At 38.5% G+C, this 25394-nt stretch overlaps 1 protein-coding gene across 5 annotated transcripts in view; it reads right to left on the bottom strand.

The window, feature by feature from the left end:
• Window positions 1–206: 206 nt before the first annotated feature.
• The window catches only part of PLD1 (phospholipase D1), a 213242-nt gene continuing 188054 nt past the window's right edge, over window positions 207–25394 (bottom strand). For all 5 annotated transcript variants that reach the window (XM_039480331.2, XM_074405436.1, XM_074405437.1 and 2 more), the window contains 4 exons: window positions 22343–22477; window positions 13571–13724; window positions 5137–5254; window positions 207–3144 (listed from right to left, as the gene is read on the bottom strand). In XM_039480331.2, coding sequence (XP_039336265.2) covers window positions 2920–3144; window positions 5137–5254; window positions 13571–13724; window positions 22343–22477 — 632 coding nt within the window. In that variant the 3' untranslated portion in view covers window positions 207–2919. The remainder of the gene's footprint in view (window positions 3145–5136; window positions 5255–13570; window positions 13725–22342; window positions 22478–25394) is intronic.

Genomic DNA, 25394 nt, shown 5'->3' with positions numbered 1-25394 from the left:
GAATGAAAAACATCCCACTGAACGAGTCATGGGCTGGACACTAGATTCAGAACAAGCGCCTGCACCAGACTTGCTAAGGTTACCTCCAATGACTTGAGCGTGACCAATCTGAACAGCTTTACTAGACCATGACCACTTTCCAGCATTCATCCATTGTAATAATAGAATTTTTCCCTCTTGAAAACAAAAATTATTACAGAAATTAGCAAGGTGTCAGGTATATAGCATTTATAGGCATTTCAAAAGATTACAGTCACTTTGAAATGTTGAGCAGATTCGTAATAGATTTTCAAGGCTTTGAATTATTTACATTTTAAAAGGTTTATCAGATATTGCAATGTCAAAGATAAATTATTTGAACTTCTAGTAGGTAGTAATGGTGCAGAGAATGACAAGCAATTAGGTCATACAGTACATCTTGTGTGCACATTTCATGTGACTTTTGCAGAATGCTGTACTACGTAAACTGCTACTACAAAAAAAAAAAAAGCAATTATTGCACTGAATTTTCCATAAAATCCCTCCAAGTAAATCTTATCACCTCTTTGCAGATGAGCATCTTGCCTTTGAGAAGATGCAATGGAAAAGAAACTTGCCATAGAAAGCGTAGTAAGATTTCCTAGATGAGACTAAGATTTTCATTTCATTAGCTCTCTCCTTCACCTTATTAATTCCACAAACATTTATTGGCATCTCCTATGTGCCAAGAACTGGTCCAGGCTCTGGGGATACACTAGAAACAAGAGACAGTGAAGTCCCTGCCCCATGGAGTTTACATTCTAGTAGGGGGAGACAGACAAACACATAAACACAAAATACCAGAGGGTTCAAAACAGCTTAGAGATAACTTGCCTGGAATCTGTTTACTGCATATCCTCATTATTAGGCAATGATAAAGTCAAGAGCTAGGCCAACACCAGGTACAGCAACGTTGCTAGTCCCATCTCTGCCATCTGTATATTGAGTGGATTTAGGTGAGTCCTCATCTAATCTAAGCCTCGGTTTCCTCATCTATAAAATGGGGAGAAATTGGACTAAATGACTTATAAAGGAAAGGGTCCTTTCAGGCTTTTATTTTTTATGGTTTTAAGGGAATAACCTTGCACAAAATCAAGAGCCAGTTTGTTGACTGCTCTAAGGTTTAAAAAATATTTTAAAATAAAATCTAAGAAATCCTTAGAGATCCCAATTACATTCAATACTTCAAATGCCAATCTAAACTTCTTTCAATAGCAAATGTCTTACAACTGATATAGAACGAAGTCACTTTACCCTCTTTAGCCACATGAAAAATAAGTTATTTACTTATTAAAAAAACATTCATTTTTATTACTGGTTACAAAATCTCACCTCATTTGTGAAATGTTCCCTAGCTATGAAATCCTTTCCTTGATGTGGCACTGTTTCTCTCTCTGCTAACCCCTATCCCTGACTTTCTGCTCCTAATTTTTCCAACTGAAGTATTAGCTTCATGAAAACAGGGATCAGGTGCTTGCTGCTTTGAAGAACAACCCAAATCAGAGTCTGTCGAGGAAATCCATAGACATGTGTAATCATTACACCCGCACTGGTTTGACAGGTACAGGCCTTTTGGGAACCCACATTAGCTCTTAAGACTGTCAGAGTTGTTCTGTTTAGTAAAATTATCAAAGGGTACTCTAAGATCCAAAAAGGAAAAACACGTTTCCGGAATAATTCACAGACTAAAGCATCGTAACTTCTTTGGAAGCCCTGGTGGAATGTTAATACATATTTAACAATGCAAGCGAAGTAGCCCCTATTTTATAATCAATTAATTTTTCTCAAAGAAGATAACATAGCAGTAGAGCTGAATGTCAAACAAGGTTAGACTCATACTTACTAACTTGGTAGGAGTTATGATGCCTCTGATTCTTTTGAAAGACAAACTGTATTCATGGGTTTGATTTTGAAATGTAGAGATCGAATTCCAATCAACCCAGCAGCTAAGGATGACAGAAAATTTACAGGACTAGAAGGAATCATCTTTTCTTATCTGGATTTGATCCCCCTTGATACCTTGGGGGTTTCTGAAGGTTGCGTGCTCTCAGTTTTATCTGGGTGCTATGTAATCAAATAGCACCCAGATCAGGTGGGCCTAATCACAAAGACTCATCTTGCCTGTGCCTTTGGGAGCAAAATGAAATACATCTGTCTCAATATTGGAATATATTCCTTCCTGTTGCTTCGTGGTGTCAAGATACAGTGTCAATGTTATCAGAAGTGGCAAACACAGGCTACTGTGTAAGCTAAGGTCTGTCTTGTTCATACAGTGACTGAAAAGGAATCATTACCTCATTATTCAAAGGAAAAGGGACCTTATTATGTCCTAATCTGGGTGAATGTTACTACTTCAGGACCAGATGAGCAGGGGCATCCCATGTAACCATGAAGAATCTTGAAGCAACATTACAACATCTGGTAATAAACAGTATCTCAAACAGTGCCTGTATCAACTGCAAGACAGAGGCAGGTCCAGCCAGACACTGGCTGCATAAATGAAGATCAGAGAAGAATAAGGAGGTTCAGACAACTTTTGGCAACCTAGTTCACAGTTACAGGTAAATTCTTGTTACAGAGGAAATGGATTTTGGTATATGTTAAGGAATGTGAATATGTGTTTTATTTAACGCATACTCAAATGAGTCTATGTATGTACTCAACAGAGTCCATGCTATCAACAAGAATGCAGCCCCCGTTTTATCAGGTTAGGCAAAAGGAATCATAAAGCCTTACTGATGTTCAGTGTCCTTACATCAGTATAACTGCAGCCCTCCCCAGCCATTCCAAAGGGTTCTTGGGCTGGCATCGGGCCTGGCTTTGGCTATGACATCTCCAGGAAGTCACTGTGTGCAGTGTGGTCTTCAGGGTAGAAGTCCTTGAGCTGCCGATGAAAATCTCTTACGTCCAAACTTCCATGGGTACTATGGCTTCCTTGGTTCCAACAGAAGGCAGTAGGCTTTCTTCAGACAGGAAATAAAAGGGGAATTGCACCAAAAACCCACGGATCTTCTTCAGTTCCTCCTCAGCTCGAATGGGATCTTCCTTAGCTAATATGGGCTTGTTTATAAAGTCTCTCAGCTGAATTAAATTGTGTACTTCATCATTGGGAAGGCACCGGAATACCTGATTAGAAAAAAAAATAGAAAAATGAGTGATAAGTTTAAAAGAAAGCGCATGTCCTTTACGGAAAATAATTATTCCAACAGACAAGACCTCTGTTTTATGAAACATATTATTAGTCTTATGTTACAGCACAGATCACATTTAAGAGTTGGTTATCTTATGTGCTACAAATAGATCTGCTTCCACTTAAAAGAATCATGGCTAGATTCTTGTATCTGATCCACAAAAGTTTAATAACCTCAGCATAATGTCAAGCTAACGAGTAGTAAGAAATTACACTAATGTTACCCCACATTAAGGTTAATTTTTTTGGACAATAATCATCCCTGAATTTTGTTGGAGCTTCTGGTCAAGGGGAATATTTCAAATTATATTTTCCCTAACTTTCCTTGAAAGAGGTTTATATCTGCACCTTTACATGGCGTTATCAATTGTTGATATGTAATACTTACTTTGCTGGTTGAAAATGAGTTTTGGATATCATAACACTTCACCCCTGAATACTCCTGCGTGCATTTCTTAAGAATAAGGACACGTGTCTATATAATCACAACACTATTCTCACACCTAAGAAAATTAATTACATAATGGCATTTAAGTTGTGCTCCATATTCAAATTTATCTTAACCCCAAAATGTCGTTTATAGATGTTTTTCCCCAAATCCAGGACCCAAATAAGGCTGTGCTCTGCATTTGTACAATTACATTTTAAAGACTCTATGCACATGATCTATTTGATCATGGCCTTCAGTCCTCAGGTTGAAATAAGGCTATACAGGGACTGGGCACATTGGCTCACGCCTGTAATCCCAGCACTTTGAGAGGCTGAGGCAGGCGGATTACTTGAGGTCAGGCATTCCAGACCGGCCTGTATAATAATACAAAAATTAGCCAGGTGTGGTGGTGGGCACCTGTAGTCCCAGCTACTAGGGAGGCTGAGGCAGGAGAACCACCTGAACCCAGAAGGTAGAGATTGCAGTGAGCTGAGATCATGCCACTGCACTCTAGCCTGGGCGACAGAGTGAGACTCCATGCCAATTAAAAGAAAAAAGAAAAAGAAAAGAAAAGAAAAGAAGGTCTACAGATAGTAGTCACGTTTCATTGAGAATAATAAGTCTCCCTGCTGGAAGGGGCTCTAAGAGAAAATTTGTATATTTTGCCTAAATTTTTTTAAAAGAGGTTCATGTCTATATCTGGAAGTCATGAAGAACACAGACCCAGTTTCTCTCAGATGGTCAGTGAGTCTCAGCTGGAATACAGCTTCAGTATTTTTTCCTGATGGGCAACTAGCTACTTTTTAAAGTAACCTGTTCCACTGTTACACAACTCTTAACTCTTTACATTTTTTATTACAACGAAAGGATAAACTTCACAGGTGATGCATTTGATATGCATCAAATGGAGCTGGTTTTAAAACACCTTTCTAAAACTAGAGCTGTCCAACAAATGGCATCTTGCTATTAATATTAACAAGCTTCATCATAAGGATGAATACTGTTTACTATGTGCTAAAATCACTAAACTGTTCTTTGTCCTCATCACTACCCTTGTAAATATTCCTCCCAATTTACAGGAGAGGGAAAAAAGAGCGTCTGAAGTGACCTTACTATACACAAGGTTATAATGCCATCAGCTGGGTGAGCTAGGCTGGACTCAGCTGTGGCTTATTTCATGATGCCATCTGCCTTTCTGCTGTCACTAGACATGTACAAAGGCTGGGTAACCGGGTGCTAAGGATGCTCCTGAAGGGATTCCTGCATCACATGAGAGATCAGAATGCTGCTAAAGCCTCTTCTAAACCAAAATCCATGATGCTTTTTGGCTCTGCTTTTCAGAGTCCACAAAGAGGCATTTATTTTATTACAACTTGGAAATGTATTAGGTTTTTACATTTATTAAGAATACCCTGTACCAATAATAGGCAGAAACAACGATGTGCTTTTTGGGATGAGATTCAGTGGAAAAAAAAGGGAGGAAATATATGAACCTCACCTTATCATAAATTGTAGCATTTCGAGCCGCCGTTGAAACCCAGACCTCCTTGAAGAATTTGTCACTCACTGGATCCTGAATGTCCTCACTTGGGTCGTCAGGATAGCCAAGGACAACCCTGAAATACAAGTGACCTTCACATTGAGTAACTGAGATCAAGCAGTTTGTTTCAGGATATATGTCTATTATATCTATCCCTATGTATACAAATATATAGACCGTGACCTGGCTACTCTCATGTATTATATCCATTCCTATGTATGCAAATATATATATATTTATATCTGATTTATGTCACGCATTCTGAGTATATATATATGTGCAAATTCCTGGAAAGACCATGACCTGGCTACTCTCATGTATTATATCTATCCCTATGTATGCAAATATATATATATTTGTCATATATATATATATTTGCATACCTATGTATGCAAATAAATATATATTCATATCTGATTTATGTCAGGCATTCTGAGAATATATATACATGCAAATTCTTTGAGAGACCATGACGTGGCTACTCTCATGTATTATACCTATCCCTATGTATGCAAATATATAGAGATATTGATATATCTATATTATATAAATACATATATCGATATATAATATATATCGATATATGTGATTATATCGATATATATCATATATCGATATATATCATATATCGATATATATTCATATGATATATAGTATGCAAATATATATATGCTCTATATTATATGATATATATATGATATACATTTACATACATAGGGATATATATTTATTTTAAATATATAAATATTATATAATACATATTATATAATATATATTATCCCAATGTATGCAAATATATATTATATAATTATATATATTATATTGCATACATAGGGATATACTACATATATTTGCATACATAGGGATAGATATGCTACATATATACATTTGCATACATAGCGATAGATATAATACATATATATATATTTGCATACATAGGGATAGATACAATGCATGAGAGTAGCCAGTTCATGGTCTCTCAAAGAATTTGCACATGTATATATTTTCAGAATGCCTGACATAAAAGAAACCACATATTGTCTGAATTGGCCATATATAAACAGGGGACTAGACATAAAAAAAAAAACTCGCAAGCAAACCAGACAAGTTTTAGAAGTGATACTTGAAAATCACAGTAGCCCTTGTACTTAGAGAAGGCTTTAGGATTGAATAACACTTCCAGCTGAATCTGTGTGGTACATGGGACAGATGAGTCTCATTCTGTAGATGGGAAAGTCTAGAGGCACACCAGTCATTGAGCTAGAACTCAAAGTGAGGGCAAAGCCCTTTTCCCATGTGCTTGATAGGCTGAAATAATACCAAGAAGACTTGTGCTATCTGGAAAGAGCAATAGGAAAATTGGCCTTGCAAGGGCTTTGGCTTTTATGTTAAGTGAAATGGAGATTGCAGACATCAGTGCAGAGGACTGACAGGATCTGACCCGCATATTAAAATACAGCTGCTGTACTGAGAACAGACCCTAGAGGGCAAGGGTTGAAACAGGGAGCCCATTTAGGAGCTACTTCCATAATCCAGCTGAGATATGATGGCGCCTTGGGCCTGGGGGCAGTGGGGATGAAGAGAGAGCCAACAGGTGTTACTGAGTGAGTGAATGTAGGATGTGTCAAAAAGTGAGGCGTCAAAGATGGCTGAAAGGTTGTTGTCTTGAGCAGTAACGTACAGCTGTAGCCGCCTTCGGCCGAGATAGGTAATTCTGTGGGTAGAGTTGGTTTGTGAGAGGTCAGGAATTCCATTCTGAGCCTGCTGAGACATCGATGAAAGATGCACGTGGCAGTGCTGAGTAGGCAGCAGATAAATGGAACTGGGGCTTGGAGAGGAGGCTTGTTTGGAGACCCAAATCTGAGACTCGTCCTCATGCGCATGCTCATAGGCTGTATGTTTTTTTCTGAGTTCAGCAAATAAGTGAGTATAGACAGGGAAGAGGACCAGGTGTACAGCAACAGGAGGGGAGCAGAGAGGAGGGGGAGGGGAGAGGCGGAGGAGCAGCGAGGCTGGAGGAAAGCCAGAGGATGTGGGATCCTGAAACCTACCCAGAAATATGTCAAGGAGAACTGTCCAATTCAGATAAGAATTGACCACCAGATCTAACAACTGGACGTCATTATATCGTTACCCTCTTAAATAAACATAAATTTACATAATGATTTTAATAGCTGCAGAGTTTCCCATCACGTAAAATTTATCAAACCAATTATTTTATTATGGACTTTTGGGTCAGTTCCAATTTTTCATTATTACAAACAGCGTTACGATGAACATAATTTATTCATCATATGTTATTTTGTGAATTTCTATGATTATTTCATTAGAAGAAATTCTAGAATTAAAATTCTTGGCTCAGGGAATATGCAAATTACTTCCAAGAAAGGCTATGCCGAAACATACACTATTAAGCATGCGTATTCTCCCAGTTTTCGCCAACATTATCAACTCCTGAAAAAGTTCAAGTCTGTAGATATTAAAGGACACTCATTTTAGTTTTAGTCTGCAATTCTTCACTATATAAAAAAAAATTTTTTTAATGAATCTGGTACCATAGGCTTTCTAGGATTCTTGACTTTTATAACCTCAAAGTTCTGTTTCCACTTCAAATAAATAATGCCTCCTTCAGATTACATGAGAATAGCTTTTTTTAAAAAAGAGATTTAAGAGATGTCTGCACATAGACATTGACTGCTAATTGAGACCCAAAGCAAAATCGTACTGCATCAAATGTGAATGACAGTACAAATGATGACAGTAAGTCAATTATTATAATACCTTTGATTTGGGCCAGATTTAAGGAGCTGACAATTGAGCCGAGAGTTTTTCTGTGACTTTGCTTTTAAATTAGAGCAAGAGATAAGCCAATGTGTCCGCCAGGTAAGGGCTTGTTTGTAGAAAAAGTATTTAAAGGTCAGGCACGGTGACTTACGCCTGTAGTCCCAGCACTTTGGGAGGCTGAGGCAGGTGGATCACCTGAGGTCAGGAGTTTGAGACCAGCCTGCCCAACATGGCAAAACCCCGTCTCTATTGAAAATACAAAAATTAGCTGGGTGTTGTGGCAGATGCCTGTAATCCCAGCTACTCAGGAGGCTGAGGCCAGAGAACGACACTTGAATCTGGGAGGTGGGAGTTGGGGTGAGCCAAGATCACGCCACTGCACTCCAGCCTGGGCGACAGAGCAAGACTCCATCTCAAAAAAAAAAAAAAAAAAAAAAAAAAAAAATTTAAATAAGTCTAAAATAGGCAATACATTATTTTCCCTGTCAGTATTTTAATTATAAGAAATTTATGTTAAATGCAGAGTAAAAATGAAGTACTCGGGGTGTTCTTTTGAGGATTAAAGTTTGAGAAAAAAAACTAGTTTGCTTTTATGTTGATGTATTTAACAAAAATTATTTAATATTTGCTTATTCATCACAAAAAGTGGGACAGAGGGAAAAACCACAAAAAACTCTTTCTGTTCTTTCCATTCCTCATATCTGTCACTTTAAATGATTCTGAGCCCTAACCGTGTGGATGGACAGTGGTTTCTGCTGAGTGATGGTTATATCTGCAAAGTTTGGATAATTTTCTAGGACTCGAACTGTTCAGCTCATAGCTGTGAAATTCAGTGCATGTTTGATTCTGTCTCTATTTAGAATTGATTTCACATTGATATGTGTCTCTCTATTTCTATTTTAAAATAGCCCAGATGGAAAATGGAGTGAAGCTATATTTTTTTAAGTGAAAAAAAAAAATGGTTGTAGTCTAGGCCACAATATTTATCTGTGGGAATGTTTCCTAATAAAAAGAGGCCAATATTGACACAAGTTTTTGTGCTGCTTTTTAATATATTGTCTGTGCTTGCCACTGGACCTAGTGAAAATAATTGTTTAAGAACAACTGCCTCTTTAACACAATTTGAAAAATGCAAAGTAAAAGAAAGCATCTAGAAATAAAGTTAGCATAAGTATAGGATCAGCATAAAAGAAAAAAAATAATGAATTATTTAACATAGAATAATCTTCTACCCCCCAATAATGAAATCTCAAAGCTTCATCAAAGAATATCCATATAAATTGAAGCCTATATCTTGTTCTTCAACAAGATGACTCAGTATTACAAAGGTGCCAATTCTTTTTATTAATCTATAAATCTGCTACAATTCCAATTTTTAAAAACTAGTAAGAATTTGAAAGAACTTGAGTACGACAATTTTTTTTTGAGATGGAGTCTCACTCTGTGGTCCAGGCTGGAGTGCACTGGCGCAATCTCAGCTCACTACAACCTCAGTTCAAGCGATTCTCCTGCCTTAGCCTCCCAAGTAGCTGGGACTACAGGCACGTGCCACCACATCTGGCTATCTTTTTGTATTTTTAGTAGAGATGAGATTTCACCGTGTTAGCCAGGATGGTCTCGGTCTCCTGACCTCGTGATCTGCCCACCTCGGCCCCCCAAAGTGCTGTAATATAGACATGTGCCACCACGCCCCACCTTGAGTAAACAATTCTAAAGTCCATGTGGAAGAACTAATGTTTATGAATAGCCAAGATTATTTTGAAAAAGAATTCTAATCTGACGAAGTCGTATGGCAAAATGTAGTATTAAAATGTGCAGCCATAATAATTAACATGGTATCACACTGGCAGGCAAGTAAACAGACTTTCAATATGACATAACAGAGAGACTAGTGAGAAGTCAGAATAGATAGCTTCAGTGTATCTTAAAGGGGGACTGTGGATAAGAGAGGCAAAGAGTCCTACTGCATACCAGATGGTTCCAGATCAGCTGGTTAGCTGAGAAAAAATGTCAGGGCCCCGACCTCACTTCTTACATTCAAATACACTGCAGACCTCCATTGTTAAAAGGAAAGTCAAACAAGTACCAGGAGACAATGTAAATAATTGTTTTATCTTACACTGGGGAAGCTATTCTCAGCATATAGGAAAAGGCGGGGGGTCGAGGGGGAGAAATAACAGATTGATTTGATTAATAAGAATTGAAATGTTTCCCCCAAATACTCTAAAGATGCTCTAAAGGCAATAGGCAAACCAAATTTGTAACAAATATGACAAAGGAATTAGTATCTTACACGTATTTAAAATACTTATAAATCATTAAAAGAAAATTAAACAAAAAATAACCCCATTAAAAAGTAGGCAAAAGAAAATGAATGGATATTCTTTAAGCAGCCAAAAAACTTAAAAAGAATGCTGAACATCATTAATTATCAGATAAATGCAAATTAAAACCACAGTAAGATACCTTCTCACACCAATCAGATGACTATTATTAATAAGTCAAAAGCAACAGATGTTAGTGAGGATGTGGAGAAAAGGGAAGGCATATGCACTGTTGGTGGTAATATAAACTAGTATAACCTCTATGGAAGACAGTACAGAGATTTCTCAAAGAGCTAAATATAGAACTATCACTCAATACAGCAATCCCACAACTGGGTATCTACCCAAGGTGTCATGAAAATGACGCCTGCGTTTGTACATTTATCACAGCACTGTTCACAACAGCAACGTGCTGGAATCAACCTAAGTGTCCTCCAGCAGACAATCAGATAAAGAAAACACACACACACACACACACACACACACACACACACAGCCATAGAACACCACTCAGCCATAAAGAAGAATGAAATCATATATTTTGTAGCATCATGCATGGAGTTAGAGGTTATTCTCCTAAATGAATAACAAAGTCAAATACTGAGTGTTCTCAGTTATAAGTGGGAGCTAAACAATACATACACGTGGATGTACAGAGCGGAATAACTGACATTAAAGACTCTAAAGCGTGGGAGGGTAGGAGGTGGAGTGAAGGATGAGAAATTACCTAATGGGTACAATGTACACTATTTGGGTGATAGTTACACTAAAAGCCCAGATTCCACCCCTATACAATATATCCACGTAACAAAACTGTACCTGTACTCCTTAATTATATAAAAATTTGAAAAGAAAGTTAAACCTCCAACATAATGGGCAAAGGACACCAATAAGCTAGGAAATGTATAAAAAGCAATTATACATGGCTAATAAACACATTTTTTAACTCTAAGAAATGTGAATTAAAATGATGAAATTCCATGTGAAATCTAACAAATTAGTGAAGATTAAATAAACTCAGTCAAGATAGAAAGAATAAGCCCTCTAAAACATCGCTAGTGATATAATAAGAAGAGACCAAAGGAGACAATTAAGAAGGTAAACAAGAAGGTATCTACAAATGTACCCATTTTTTTTAAATTAGCAAAAAAAATCTGTTAAACAATGAGGGATTAAAGGAATTGTGGCATACACATACAATAAAATATAATGTAGCTGTTAACATATTATAGAAGAATACTCGACATGGAAAATGTGTGTAACATTATTTAAATAGTAAAAAACATTATAGACCTGCAAAATTCTAATTGTTTTTTAAAAAGAAATACAGTATATTAATATCTATATGTAGAAATAAGTGGTATGACATATATCAAATGTTAAAATCATCATCATAGGATGATGATATTACAGATGAATTTAATTTTCTTACTGGTTTTCTGTATTTGCCAAATTTGTACAATAAAAATGTACTGTAATGAAAAACTTCTACCTGCTATAATTATTATATATTTTAAAAGTTATAAAGAAACTCATGACTTTAAAGAGAATTCTTAAGTTCTCATGGAACTGAAAAGATAAAACATACATTCCAGCTTACAAAAGGAAGTATTTGTCTGTTACATAAGCTGTGGTAGGCAATCAATGGGTTAATTAGCAGGGTACCCATTTTTAAATTCTCCTCTGCTAAGCAAAACAAATCCACATTAGAAGCTAACTGAATTATCAATGGTTTGAAAATTTTCTTACTGGCAAAACAAGTGGTAACAAAGAGAATAAATACACCAATAAAAGTTGTTAGAAGGTACTGACAGACAGATTTTGAGGGATGGATTTTTTGAGCTACTTGGACAGAGAGAGCAGAACGAACGTCTCTAGAACTGAGGCTAATGTTGGTCTTGGAAGCCAAAGTCTGCACTGGTAGGAATGAGGGAAGTGGCCTCTGCCTTTGCAGGGAGTTCAGTGCTCACTAAGCACCGATCTGCAAGCGAGCCAATTTCCAAAAGGGACCATGAACGCATAAAGAAAACAACAGTGCTACAGTGCAGTGCCCTTCCCGAAACAGCACAAAGCACTGACCTTCCCTACATCGGGGCCACCTGTTGCATCCCGCTATAAAGGCCACACCGAAATTGCATCATGGCAAATACAGTTCTAGAATCATAAAATTGTGGACTTCCTGCAAAGGCCTAGAGTTGAGAGAGTCGTCAGTGTGTTTCCACAGACAGTGGGGAAATGAGTGTCTGCAGGGAACAAGGGAAAGGGCGAAAGGAGATGAGATTATATTACTTGTTCCTTGCGAGATAAGCCATTGGACAGTAGTGAGCAGAAGAGCGACATGATCTAGAAGGTTCTAGAAGGACCACTCTGTCGAGGAAAATAGACAACAGGGGATGCGGACAGTTAGAGCCCAGCCCTAGAAAGTTCTAAAATAACACTTGACTGAAGGGACTCATTTGGGATCACACAACCTGAACAACTCCAGCTTTCTAGCCCAGTATTCTCTCTGCTTTCCCATAGATTTGTTTAAAACTTGCATTGCCTTGCCAAAGATCAGGTATCTTCGACACCTGGAGTCATTTTAGGCCTGAGAACACAAGTTCCCACATCTAAATGTGACATCAACATACCCTTCAATAATTTTTATTATATCTTTCAATAATTGTTATACCCTTAATAATTTTTATTAATACCTTTGATAATTTTTATTATATCCTTGTATTACTGGAATTAACTTGATTTTAAAAACTTCAATGAAAGCTGGAGAGATTGACCTGGTCTAGTCCTAAATCAGTTAAGGACTAGTATTTAATTGGCTCACGTCTGTAATCCCAGTGCTTAGTGGGGCCAAGGCAGAAGGATCGCTTTAAAAACCAGGAGTTTGAGACCAGCCTGGGCAACACAGTGAGACCTGGTCTCTACAAAAAGTTTTGAGAAATTCGCTGGGTGTGGTGATGCATGCCTGTAGTCCCAGCTACTCGCATGCTGAGGCAGGAGGGCTGCTTGGGCCTAGGGATTCAAGGCTGCTGTGACCTGTAACTATACCAATGTAGTTTTTTCTACTGCACATGAAAGTAACAAAAAGCTATTAAGATGAAAAATATTCATGTTCCACCTAAAGCCATTTCGCATACGACTGGTGGTATATAGCCTATATTCTGGATCCACTGTTTTAGACAAAAAAGAAACTAGGATGCCCTGTGTGCTCAGGGCAAGTTCAGGGCTAGGTCCCGGTGTCGGCTGCAGCAGCAATGCATCAGAGAGACACACGTGGGCGAACTGACCTGAAGCACTGTAGCCGAAGTCCCTGGGCAAACCGGCCAGCTTGGTACTCTTCTCCATCCATCACTGAAGGGACCGTCTCTGTATCTTGCACAATGACAGCCATTTCACTGTCGCGCTTTCCCAGCATGCTTCGGTCATTTATGTTGGCAGAGCCTGTAAGGGGGAGACAGTGAAGCTGAAGGACACGCTGGCGTGGCAGGACGCGGGGGCGCTGTTGGTGGCCCTCGTCACTCAATTCATCCTTGCTAACAAAACCGGAGTTTTGTGCAGGTTATCAAGGGAAGATGTGCTTTTAGGGAGGTGGCGCCCTCCCTAACCCAGGGGTGAATCTTAATCAGTCTAAGCTGGCCATGGTCATTTCATTATTTTTATTAGTGACTGGCTTCGAAATGGGCTCTGGACATGGTGCTAGCCAAAGGGACACGAAGGAAAGCTTCTGAGAAACAGTTCCCCCCTTATATAAACATGCAAAACATGGATTCTGTCTCATTCATCCTTTGGATATTTTGGCTCGAAGGGCTGGATGAAGACATGATTCCAGGAGCTGCTGCAGCCATTTTACAACCATTAGAGAACAAACAGAAAAGCCCAAAAAAACTTGCCAAGCAGAAAAAGGAGCCAGGCATGGTGGTTGAGGTCTGTAATCCCGGCACTTTGAGAGGCCGAGGCAGGAGGATCGCTTAAAGCCAGGAGTTTGAGACCAGCCTGGACAACATAGAGAGACCCAGTCTCCACAAAAAGTTTTTAAAAATTAGCTGAGTGTGGTGACGTGTCTCTGTAGTCCCAGCTACTCAGAAGGCTGCGACAGGGGAACTGCTTGAGCCTAGGAATTCAAGGCTGCAGGGAGCTCTAATGGCACCACTGAACTTCAGCCTGGGCAAAAAGAACAAGACCTCATCTCTAAACACAACATAACCATTAAAATTTAAAAAAAGGAAGATTCTGGGTCTTTAAGTCATTGAACTAGCCAACCTTTGGATATTCTTACCTTTCGTTATGTGAAATAATGTATTTTATTCCCTACATTGTCCCTTACTGTTTCACACACTTCTAGTTGAGTTTTCTACCTTGTGGCACAAGAGATTCTGATACAATCATCAAACACTTGAAAAAACACGTATCTACCCCGTTCAGTAGGAAAGATGGCTTTGCTTTTGGAGTTAAGAATCAGGCTCTCTGTAGGCTTTAACTCATAGTCACATAACTATGAATGTCAAAACTCAATAGTACCTTCATAATCAATAGTCTAATCTCAAGCACAGATTGCCATTTGTGGCTTTGGGCTTTCTGCTCTTTCCTTCATAGCATGCCAATACGTTCTGTATCAACTTCCCTCCATTCTATGCCTCCCGGGTTCAAGCAATTCTCCTGCCTCAGCCTCCCGTGTAGCTGGGACTACAGGCGTGCACCACCACGCCCAGCTAATGTTTGTATTTTTAGTACAGATGGGGTTTCACCATGTTGGCCAGGATGGTCTCGATCTCTTGACCTCGTGATCCACCCAGCTCGGCCTCCCTAAGTGCTGGGATTACAGGCGTGAGCCACCACGCCCAGTCCTTCCATTCTATTTTTTAAAATTATTATTTCTCTTTATTAGCTCAATACCTTGTTCATTCAAAGAATCCACTTTATTTTTAAATCCACATGAGCTGAGAATGTTGACTTTCACACGTGAAGGGCAAATATTTTGATATTAGTTCAACTTGTGCTTTCTGCAGTCCTCTGGGGTGTATTCAGAAACCTCATCACGTGTTTGGCATTAATCTCTGCAGATTCACGCATTTGAATGCTTGAGTGTCCTATGAACTACAGAGAGGGCCCGACTGACTCTTTTCTTGTTCTTCTTGCTCTACCTGCAACACTTCGCTGCTTCTACAGACGTGGAGCAGAAGGGTCAGGTTGAGCAGGCATCCTGGCGGCCCTCTGACTGGAGCAGCCGGAGCTGTAAGATGACAGCAGCCCCACCAGGAGCTCAAATGGCAAGAAGAATGAGAAAAGCTGCCCTTCTCTGAAGAGACTTTACTTGCTTTTGCCAGAATACTGTCATGTAGTTAATATATAAATCTATGATGACTATGGATGTGAATGGTGCCCCGTCATGGCCCTGGGGAACAGAGAAACATCAAGCACCCTGCAGAAATGTGAGAATGCTGCTGGGGGACTGAATGGGGGAACCTTTGAAACACTTCGTTTTGTTAGCAACAAGTCATCCTTTATACATATACGTACATGGTGGTTATGCTAAAACATCTGCAGTTGTATCTTTGAGCTTGCCAGTTGGCCCAGCATTAATTTGGGCAATTCACTTAATCTTTCTCAGCTTTAATATAATCTTTCATAAACTGAGATAATACTGTAGACCTTGTGGGGTTGTTGTGGGAATTAAGTCAGACCACGTGAAAGCACTTAATGATTTATAAGCTGCTCTACAAATGTTAATTACTACTGGCATTATTATCAGATGCTTGTTGACTCTATAATATCTGCACCAGAGAACAGTGCCATAGGAACCGACCATTTAATGGAATGTAGCATTTGTTCAAAGACGCCTCCTCTCTGGCTTAATCTCCCGATGTGTGAACTGTAGAACTCAAAAGACTGGCGTTCCCATAGTGCGACTTTAGGACTTTTACTGTGCCCCCGGAGCCAGGAGAGGCCGCTGTCAGGCAGGGACTGCTGGATTGAACATCACTGCCTTGTTCAGGGTCAGAAGAACCTGGGATATGAGCCAGCCTGGAAAGCCCCCTCCACACACACACTCTCCCACGCATCCCCAGTCCCCTCCACCATGGTGCGCCCTTACACTCCCAATGGGAGGGATACATTCCCAGCATTCTAAGCTGGAATTATTAGACAGAGGGTGTGTTTCTTGTATTTTAAGGGCCAAAATGGAGTTACCCAGAGCCCTGACTCTCCACCACATTAAAAGTGTGTGTTGGCTACTATTTGATAGCGTGTTGACTGCTATTTAATAGGCATGTGAAGAGAGAAATGAGAAAATTTTAGATGAATCAATCAGATACAATAAGATATGATGGAGGTAAATCTCCTTCCATTCATTCCTGTATTCTGAAAATCAAATTCAGAACAACAGATAGAGTCTTACCCTATTTTTATGTAACACATAAGGAAGAAGACAGAATAAGAGATCTAGAAAGATACACATTGAACGGTGCTTTCTATTGAACAGAGAGAAGAAAATAAGGATAAATTTGATCTTTTACTCCATACACATTCTTGTTGTTTATATGACCTATTCTGAGTCAGCTATTAGAAAACATTCTAAAAATTGTCAAATATGGCAGGATACAAAAGGCTAAGTAAAACTTAAGCAACAATAAAATAGACATCACCAATTTTATTACCCAGGCCAAAAACAATATTACCGCATCCCAGAAGGCCTTGTACCCCTTCCCATACACACTCTTCCCTCCCCAAGAGGAAGACTTGATGTTTAATTCTGTGTTCATCATACTCTGAATGTTTTCCTAAACAACAACAAAAAAGCTTATTTCTGACTTTTTAAAATTTATGTCAGTGGAATCATATAGCAGATAGTCCTTTGAGACTTGCTTCTTTCATTATTAGGTCTTTGAGATTTATCTGTACATAATTGTAACGCATTTCTTTTCCTCGAACGAACACACTAGGGATTTATTTATTTATTCTGCTATTGATGGATGTTTGGGTTGCTTCCAGAGTTTTGCTGTGATGCACAATTCTGCTCTACATAGTTGTGTATTTGTTTCTTGGTATAGACATGTGTGAGTTTCCTAGGCTCTGTATGTAGGCATGGATTGCTACACTGCAGGGTGTATGACTTGATTAGGTAACACCAGAACGTTTTCCAATGTATACTCCCAACAGCAGTGGAGGGGAGTCTCTATTGCTCTACAGCCGTGCCAGTACTTAGATTGCCCAACTTTTAAATGTTTGCCAGTCTGGTATTTTTAACAACCCTTATCTTATATTAATGAAAATAAACATTTTTCATATGCTTATGGGCCTTGGGTATGTTCTTTTTGATGAAGTTCCTATACAATTGCTTTGCCCATTTTTCTTTGAACATTTGTCTTTTCTTATTGATTTACAGGAATTCTTTATATGGTTCTGTACATTAAATGGGTTGCAAATATCTTATTTCAGTTTGTGGTTTATCGATTCTCTTTACAGTACCTTTTAATGAAGAAATTTCTGAATTTTAATGTAGTTGGATTTATCATTCCTTTCCTTTGTGGTCTGTGCTTATTTTGTGTGTCTCGCTTAGAAATTGTGAATTCTTTTGTGGTATGCAGAATAACAGCTATGCAAAATGTCCATGTTCAAATCTCCAAAAACTGTGAATGTATGTTCCATGGCAAAGGGGAACTAAGGTCACATATGGAATTAAAGTTGTGAATCCGCTAACCTTAAAAATAGGGTGAGTATCCTGGATTATGCAGGTGGACCCAATATAATCATAAGGTCTTTAAAAGTGAGTCAGGCTGATTATAGAAGAATGGGTTGAGACTTTTAGAGATTTTCAGATATAATGTTTCTGACTTTAAAGTTGGAAGAAGGGACCATGAGCCAAGGAATGCAGGCAGCCTCTAGAAGCCAAAAAATGGACTCTTGCCAGGCGTGGTGGCTCACGCCTGTAATCCTAGCACTTTGGGAGGCCGAGGTGGGTGGATCACCTGAAGTCAGGAGTTCAAGACCAGCCTGGCCATCATGGTGAAACCCCATCTTTAAAAATAATAATTAATAATAATAATAATGAAAAAAATGGACTCTTCCTGACAGCCTCTAAAAGAATGCAACAGCTCTGCTCACACTCTGATTTTAGTCCTCTGAGACCCAAGCCGAATTTCTAACCTACAGAAGTATCAGATAATAAATGTGTGCTGCTTTAAGCTACCAAGTTTGTGGCCATTTGTTACAGCAGTAATGGAAAACGAATGCACCAACTCTACCCTGTTTTAGTTTATGTTAAAGGAAAACTGGTTTTTCTATTGAGCACACTGGGCTACTCTGTCTTTTCTGCCTACTTGTATTTCCTCTTCCTCCAGGTCAAAAGTTCTCAGCTCTGACCACACATGAGCATTACCTAGGAAGGCTAACAAGGAAGCTTTTTAAAAAAAAATACCGATGCCAAAAACAAAACCAAAAAAACGCACATGCCTGGCCCCAAACCAGACCAACTAGATCATAATTTCTAGAACTAGGAACCAGGCACTGGTATACCACTTCATCCCTGTCTCCGTCGTTAATTCATATTTTTGTTTTGATCCATTTAGAAGTCAACTGCAGACATGAGGAAATATCCCCCTCTTTTCTGGGGCAGCCCTTCAACTCCAGACTCTCATCTTCCACAATGAAGCCTGCCCTTTAAATACCGAGACTTACGGCCTCGACTCAGTTTCTCCTCCTGCCCACACTTGTTGATTGCCCCTGAGCCTTCCTATTCCGGTTGGGCAGTATCCTTCTAGTGTGCCTGCTCTCTTGTGGAAGGAACAGCTGCCTCTCCTGTAGCCCGTCGTCTCTGGGAGGGCAGTGGCGCTGTTTTATTAATGTTTGGCATCTCTCTCCTGTGCTTTGCAGTGGCTCAGTGAACATTAAAAACAACTAGTTCACGTAGTCATCAGGACAGGCTTCAAATCTGCTTGAAGGGTAGCTTTGCTTTGTTTTGGAAAGCAAATAACTGTGAGTCTGGTTAAATGCTAACATTAAGATGGGTTAGAAAACTGGATTTGGTCACCGATTTCATGACCAGCAGCGTTAGCCAGGGCTGCAGGTAGTTAAAGCTCTACACAAAGGAGAGCTTCAGTGTGAGAAAACAAATATTATGAGGAGAAAAATGAGGATAAATGGTCATTTTTCTTATGTCAGCTGTTCATTCTGGCATAAGTTTGCCATGGGGGAAAAATTAATCACAGGTTACTTAAACCTTTTAAATGTTTAAATAGTTGTTTAACACCTGCAAAATATTCTCAACCTAACTTCTCATACTCCTCTCTGAGAATTTTAAACACTGTTTTCTGTGTTAGGAACTTAAATAGGGTGAATGTGTCAGAGCAGTAACAATAAACCTGCTTATTCTTGAGTTTCCACTGAGATAAAAAGAACAAAAGAAAGTTTGGATTTTTTCCTCCAGAGAAATCGATTCTCTAAGGCACTTGGGGAAGGTAAAAAGGAATCCAGCCTCCAAGGACTAGCAAGTAAGACCCCTTCAGACTGCCAGGCCACATCCTCAGTTTCAAGAGCATGAGTAAGAATTGTGTGCAAAATTGATCACGTATTGCTAACCAAAATAAACTGGAGTCTGAGGGTTCAGAGACCTTTCCAGAAAACAGGTCAATTAACAACCTCAACAAATTTATTTAACTGTTAGCTCTGTTATCGAAAACTAATTTGCATTTATACCTCATGTAAAGTAAATACGGCTGAAAGTCAAAATGACCTTTCAAAGGAAAATATTTACATCTGTCTGTCAGTTATTACTTCAAGACTTCAGAAATCTTGGTTAAGAAATAAGTGGCTGTGTTTATTTTCCCATGTCAGCAAACATCAATATTTTTCATTTCTTACTGTCACTGTCAGTTTAATAAAGAGTATTCTGAGGTTTACTTTTGAAGAGCAAGTCAGAGTAGCTCAGGAGAAATAAATGAAATCTTGCATATTAGAGGAAGTGTGGGAGTAAATAAACTCCTCAAGAGCTTTGACCCCTATGCACCAGGAGATAAAAGAGCAGTATTATTTTTTATTTAGTTTTTTTAAATTGTACTTTAGGTTCTGGGGTACATGTGCAGATCATGCAGGACTGTTGCATAGGTACACACACGGCAATGTGGTGTGCTGCCTCCATCCCCCTGTCACCTACATCTGGCATTTCTCCCTATGTTATCCCTCCTGGACATCCCCACCCCCCGCTGTCCCTCCCTTGGCTCCCCACAACAGCCCCCAGTGTGTGATGCTCCCCTCCCTGTGTCCATGTGTTCTCACTGTTCAACACCCGCCCATGAGTGAGAACAGGCGGTGTTTGATTTTCAAGAACAATATTTTTTAATGTGCTATACAAATATTAAAAGAGTGTGTGTGGGGGAAATGGGGGAGGGACGGGGAGGTGGGGAGGTGGGAGGAGATAGCATGGGGAGAAATGACAGATACAGGCGAGGGGAAGGAAGGCAGCAAACCACACGGCCATGTGTGTACCTATGCAACAATCTTGCATGTTCTTCACATGTACCCCAAAACTTAAAATGCAATTTAAAAAAAGTCAAAAAACGAAAAAAAAAGAGAGAGAGTGTGTGTGTGTGTGTTTGTGTGTGTGTGTGTGTGTGTGTGTGTGTGTGTGTGTATCTCACGGTTTACTCAGTTTCTGGCTTCAGAACTATGTCTCTTTCCTCTTCAAATCATGTTTCAGATAAGACAGTCCCAGATATGAGCTATTTTTTCTTTTCTCAGTGGAGAATAGAAAGTATATTTATTGCCTAAAATTTTGAAAAAATACTCCATGACATTTAGTTTCTTGAATAATAGGAAAGTATCTCATTATGGCTGATAAACTACATTTTATTTAAAACAGATGAGCATAATTCCCATTAGTGCAACACATTATATCTCTAAATAACATGCCCCACACCAGTCACCTCATTTATCTCATTGGTCATTAGTACTCTGTCATCCTGGCCTTTCAATGTTCATTTTATATAATATTAATATTAGAAGTCAAAATAATTCAATGATGGAAGAATGAAGCTTACTGTGTGTATAAAAGAATGAAGCTGAAAACATCTACCTCTCTGGTCAAGTTAATCTAATTTGCATAGAAGGTATAAGTTACTTGGGAGAGTAACTCTCTCCTGAATCTGTCGGTGAGAAGAGGTCTTTGGGAAAATCTCCTGTGTAGCCTCGAAAAGACAAGACTACAGATCTTAGTGTAGCGCTACATCCTACCGTTAGTACACAATTCCCACTTCACCCACACACATCAACAAAGTTGGACTGCTCTACATCCTAATTAATGACATGCAAAATATGCATGTTGGGAAAAGTAACAGTATGCATACAGGCAGCAATATTTTACCATCCTTCTGATTTCGACTTTTGCACAACTTCAGATCCGTGGATGTGGTGCAGACACATATGAATTACCCCAAGGTACTCACTTACAATACATGTTCCCTCCCAATTTATCCCCACCAATCCCTGAAATCTGGGCACTTGGGACTCTAAATAAAAATAAGGGGCTAGCTAGGTGTGGTGGCTCAGGCCTGTAATCCCAGCGCTTGGGAGGCTGAGGTAAAAGAAACATTTGAGACCAGCCTGGGAAACATAGTGATCCCCATCTCAAAAATATTTTTTTAAATTTAAAAAAATAAGGGAGTAATGGAGAATTAGTGAAATTGGCAGATTATTTGACTGCTGGGTTACATAGCTGCCTCTGGATGCTGCAGGTTTCATAAAGTCCGTTTAATTGCTCTCTATCTCTGATTCTTCATAGATAAAATAGTTTAGTCCACAAAGAGATGATAAATGCTTGAGGTTTGGATACTGCAACTACCCTCATGTGATTGTTATTCGTTGTATGATTGTATCATAATATCATGTGAACCCCATGAATATATACACCTATTCTGTACCTATAACTATTTCAACAAATGGATTCAAAAGGACGTAAGAGAAAAGGATGCCTTCAGAAATGTTTCAGATACCGTGTTACTGTCTCTTTCAAATGCAAAGGAAACTTAGGAGGAATAGCCACAAATATATAGACCATATACTGTACTTACCAATAATAACAGTGTTATCATCAGCAATTAACAACTTGCTGTGGACATAGATAAGCTCAGTAACTAGGTTTCCTTCAAGCTCGGCATGTGTTCTAAGACCACAGAATGATATGTAGTTTATCCACTGATTACCAACTGCAAATTTAAAAAGAAATTATTATTAAAATTAATATGACCTAACTCAATAAATATACTTTAAATCTTATTGTTTTTCAAAACATACTACTTAGACTGTTCAGAATACATTTTATGTATATTTTTTCTATTTCAGAATCCACCCAGGATTTTTGGCATCTGAATTTCATATTGTCTATCTATCTATCTATCTGTCTATCTATCTATCTATCTATCACCATTCAGATTGACAATATGAAATTCAGATACACACACACACACACACACACACACACACAGATTTTTTTAATTGAAATGTTTTCTGTCTTCCCTTTGCTAGGGCAATCCACAAAGGTATTCAAATAAGAACATTTTATTTTAATGATTCGATGAGTAACTACTGAAGATTTGATGAGTGACTACTGAAGAGTGATGGTTAAAGCTGAGATGGAATAGATTTTTTTTTTTTTTTTTTTTTTTTGAGACAGAGTTTCGCTCTTGTTACCCAGGCTGGAGTGCAATGGCACGATCTCGGCTCACCGCAACCTCCGCCTCCTGGGTTCAGGTAATTCTCCTGCCTCAGCCTCCTGAGTAGCTCGGATTACAGGCACGCACCACCATGCCCAGCTAATTTTTTGTATTTTTAGTAGAGACGGGGTTTCACCATGTTGACCAGGATGGTCTCGATCTCTTGACCTCGTGATCCACCCGCCTTGGCCTCCCAAAGTGCTGGGATTACAGGCGTGAGCCACCGCGTCCGGCCGAGACGGAATAGATTAATCAGAACTTCAGTGTGACACTTGCTGCAGTTTAAATCAGACACAAGGCGTGTGCCAAACTACCTGAGGCTTACCTCCTTTGCAGCACATTCAGCATGAATGAAGCATCAGTTAAATTTTGCAGACTTTGGGTAAATATAAATGTTGGCAGTGAAAAACCACTCCTCCTTTTCGATCATTAGAAGAATCCTTACTCCATTAGACTTAGAATTCTCTTCAAAGCTAGCAGCACTAGGTTTGTACTTTAAAATATTGCTCTCCATCTCATCATGTGAGGGCCGTTCACATGATAAGAAGAAATGCATTCCATGCTAAGCCAAGTCATAATCATTACCCCTGGTGTGAGTGTCAGTCACAGGATTTTATGGCCTTTCTCCCACACAGCAGTTGTCTTGGATAAGCAAAGTCTGATACCAAGAATAAATGGAGGGGAACCAAACCATCGCATATGCTAATAGAAAGAGAGCATAAAATTTTTTTTTTGTCTTTAAGAGAATTCAAAACGTACTATAGAAGGGTGGCAGTTCATGTCCCATTTACTGACGTTTCCATTTATCACTTATGGTTTCTGTTCTCCTACTGATGTTATTTCAGTGTTTCTATTAAGTCTGAGTATCCTGGAAAGAAATTCATTCATAGGTTATGTATAGAGGTGCCCCCACTTAGAGATAACTCTCCCCTGATATGTGTATGAGTGATGTTGTATAGCTGTGTTTGACAAGAGCTGAAGTGTTGGTATGCTATTGCATCATGTGTAAGAGATGCATTTCTAAAAAGTTTTATGTAAACGAGGTTTTTGCAATCAATTTCTTCCCCCATTTGTTAATGTTATATTGGGAAGATGCTTCATCTGAAGAATCACCTCCTTTTTAAAGTCTCTTCTGATCTATTTTCTTTTTTAAGCCCCTCAGGCCCATAAAATTCCTGGAAAATATTTCCAACATAATGCCTAGTATCTTACAAACATTTATATAATCCTCAATTTATCCTACTGTTATTCAGGAACTTGGTCTTACACATCTTAGTATTCTTATCCTTTCACAGTGCTAAAAACATTGAATAAATGCATAAGTGGATAAATGAATATTCAGGAGGCAGGTGAAATGAAAATACATTTAGCCTTTTAGTTTCTCTGTATCATCTACTCTCCTACAGCTGGATCATGAGCTAGAATTTGTAAGTTTAAGATACAAAGCAGCCTTTCAAAGGAATCATGGACAGGGTCCTTTGCTAAAGTAAGTATATTTTTATAATAATTTCCATTAAAATTCACATGGAACAATATAGTAGACCGGTGGTTCTCAGTGTGCATAAAGACCACCTCTCTGGAACTTGTTAAAAGCAGATTCCTGGGACTCTTCTCAGAATTCTGATTCAGTAGAAATCAATTGAGTAAATTCCCTAAGAGATATTGTTTCGAATGGCACTGCCATAGAGCTTCAATAATTATTTGAGATTAGTATACACTAAGAAAATAATACACCATAACCAAGTGAGGGGCATTCCAGGATGCAAGTCAGCTCAATATGAAGAAATCCATTATTAGACATTATATTCATCAATCTATGGAGAAAAATAATATAATTATCTTAGCAGATGCTGGAAAGCTTTTGACACAATTCAGTATCCACTCCTGAAAAAAGCAATGAATAGAGTAGGAAATGATGAATACTTTCTTAACATGCTGAAAAAAATATGTATCTTATAGTTACATATATATGTGTATATAATATCTTCAGTACTATTTAATATTGCCTTGGAAGTTATCAGGCAATACAGTTGTATAAGAGAAATCATATAAAAAGTAATTTTCACTTGCAGACACTATGATAATTAATATACCTGGAGAATCAATAATAAAATTATACCAAATAATAAAAATATTAAGTATAATAAAAGGATATAAATTAACATATAGAAATCAATAGCCTTTATATACACAAACAATAACCTCTTAGAGAATATAATCACAGACAAAGCCCCATTAAGAATGGCAACAAAGAAGATAAAATATTTAGAGATAAACTTAATGGTTCATGTGTAAAACTTTTATAAAGAAAAAGTTAAAACATTATCATGATATAAGAGTAGACTTGAACAAATGGAAAGACTGCTCTTGTTCTGGGATAGAACAAATCACTATTAGAAGATGTCAACAA

Source organism: Saimiri boliviensis, chromosome 9 (assembly GCF_048565385.1).
Source record: "Saimiri boliviensis isolate mSaiBol1 chromosome 9, mSaiBol1.pri, whole genome shotgun sequence".
Lineage (NCBI taxonomy): Eukaryota > Metazoa > Chordata > Mammalia > Primates > Cebidae > Saimiri > Saimiri boliviensis.
Note: the sequence above shows the minus strand (reverse complement) of the source record. Positions and strands in the feature narration are given on the sequence as shown.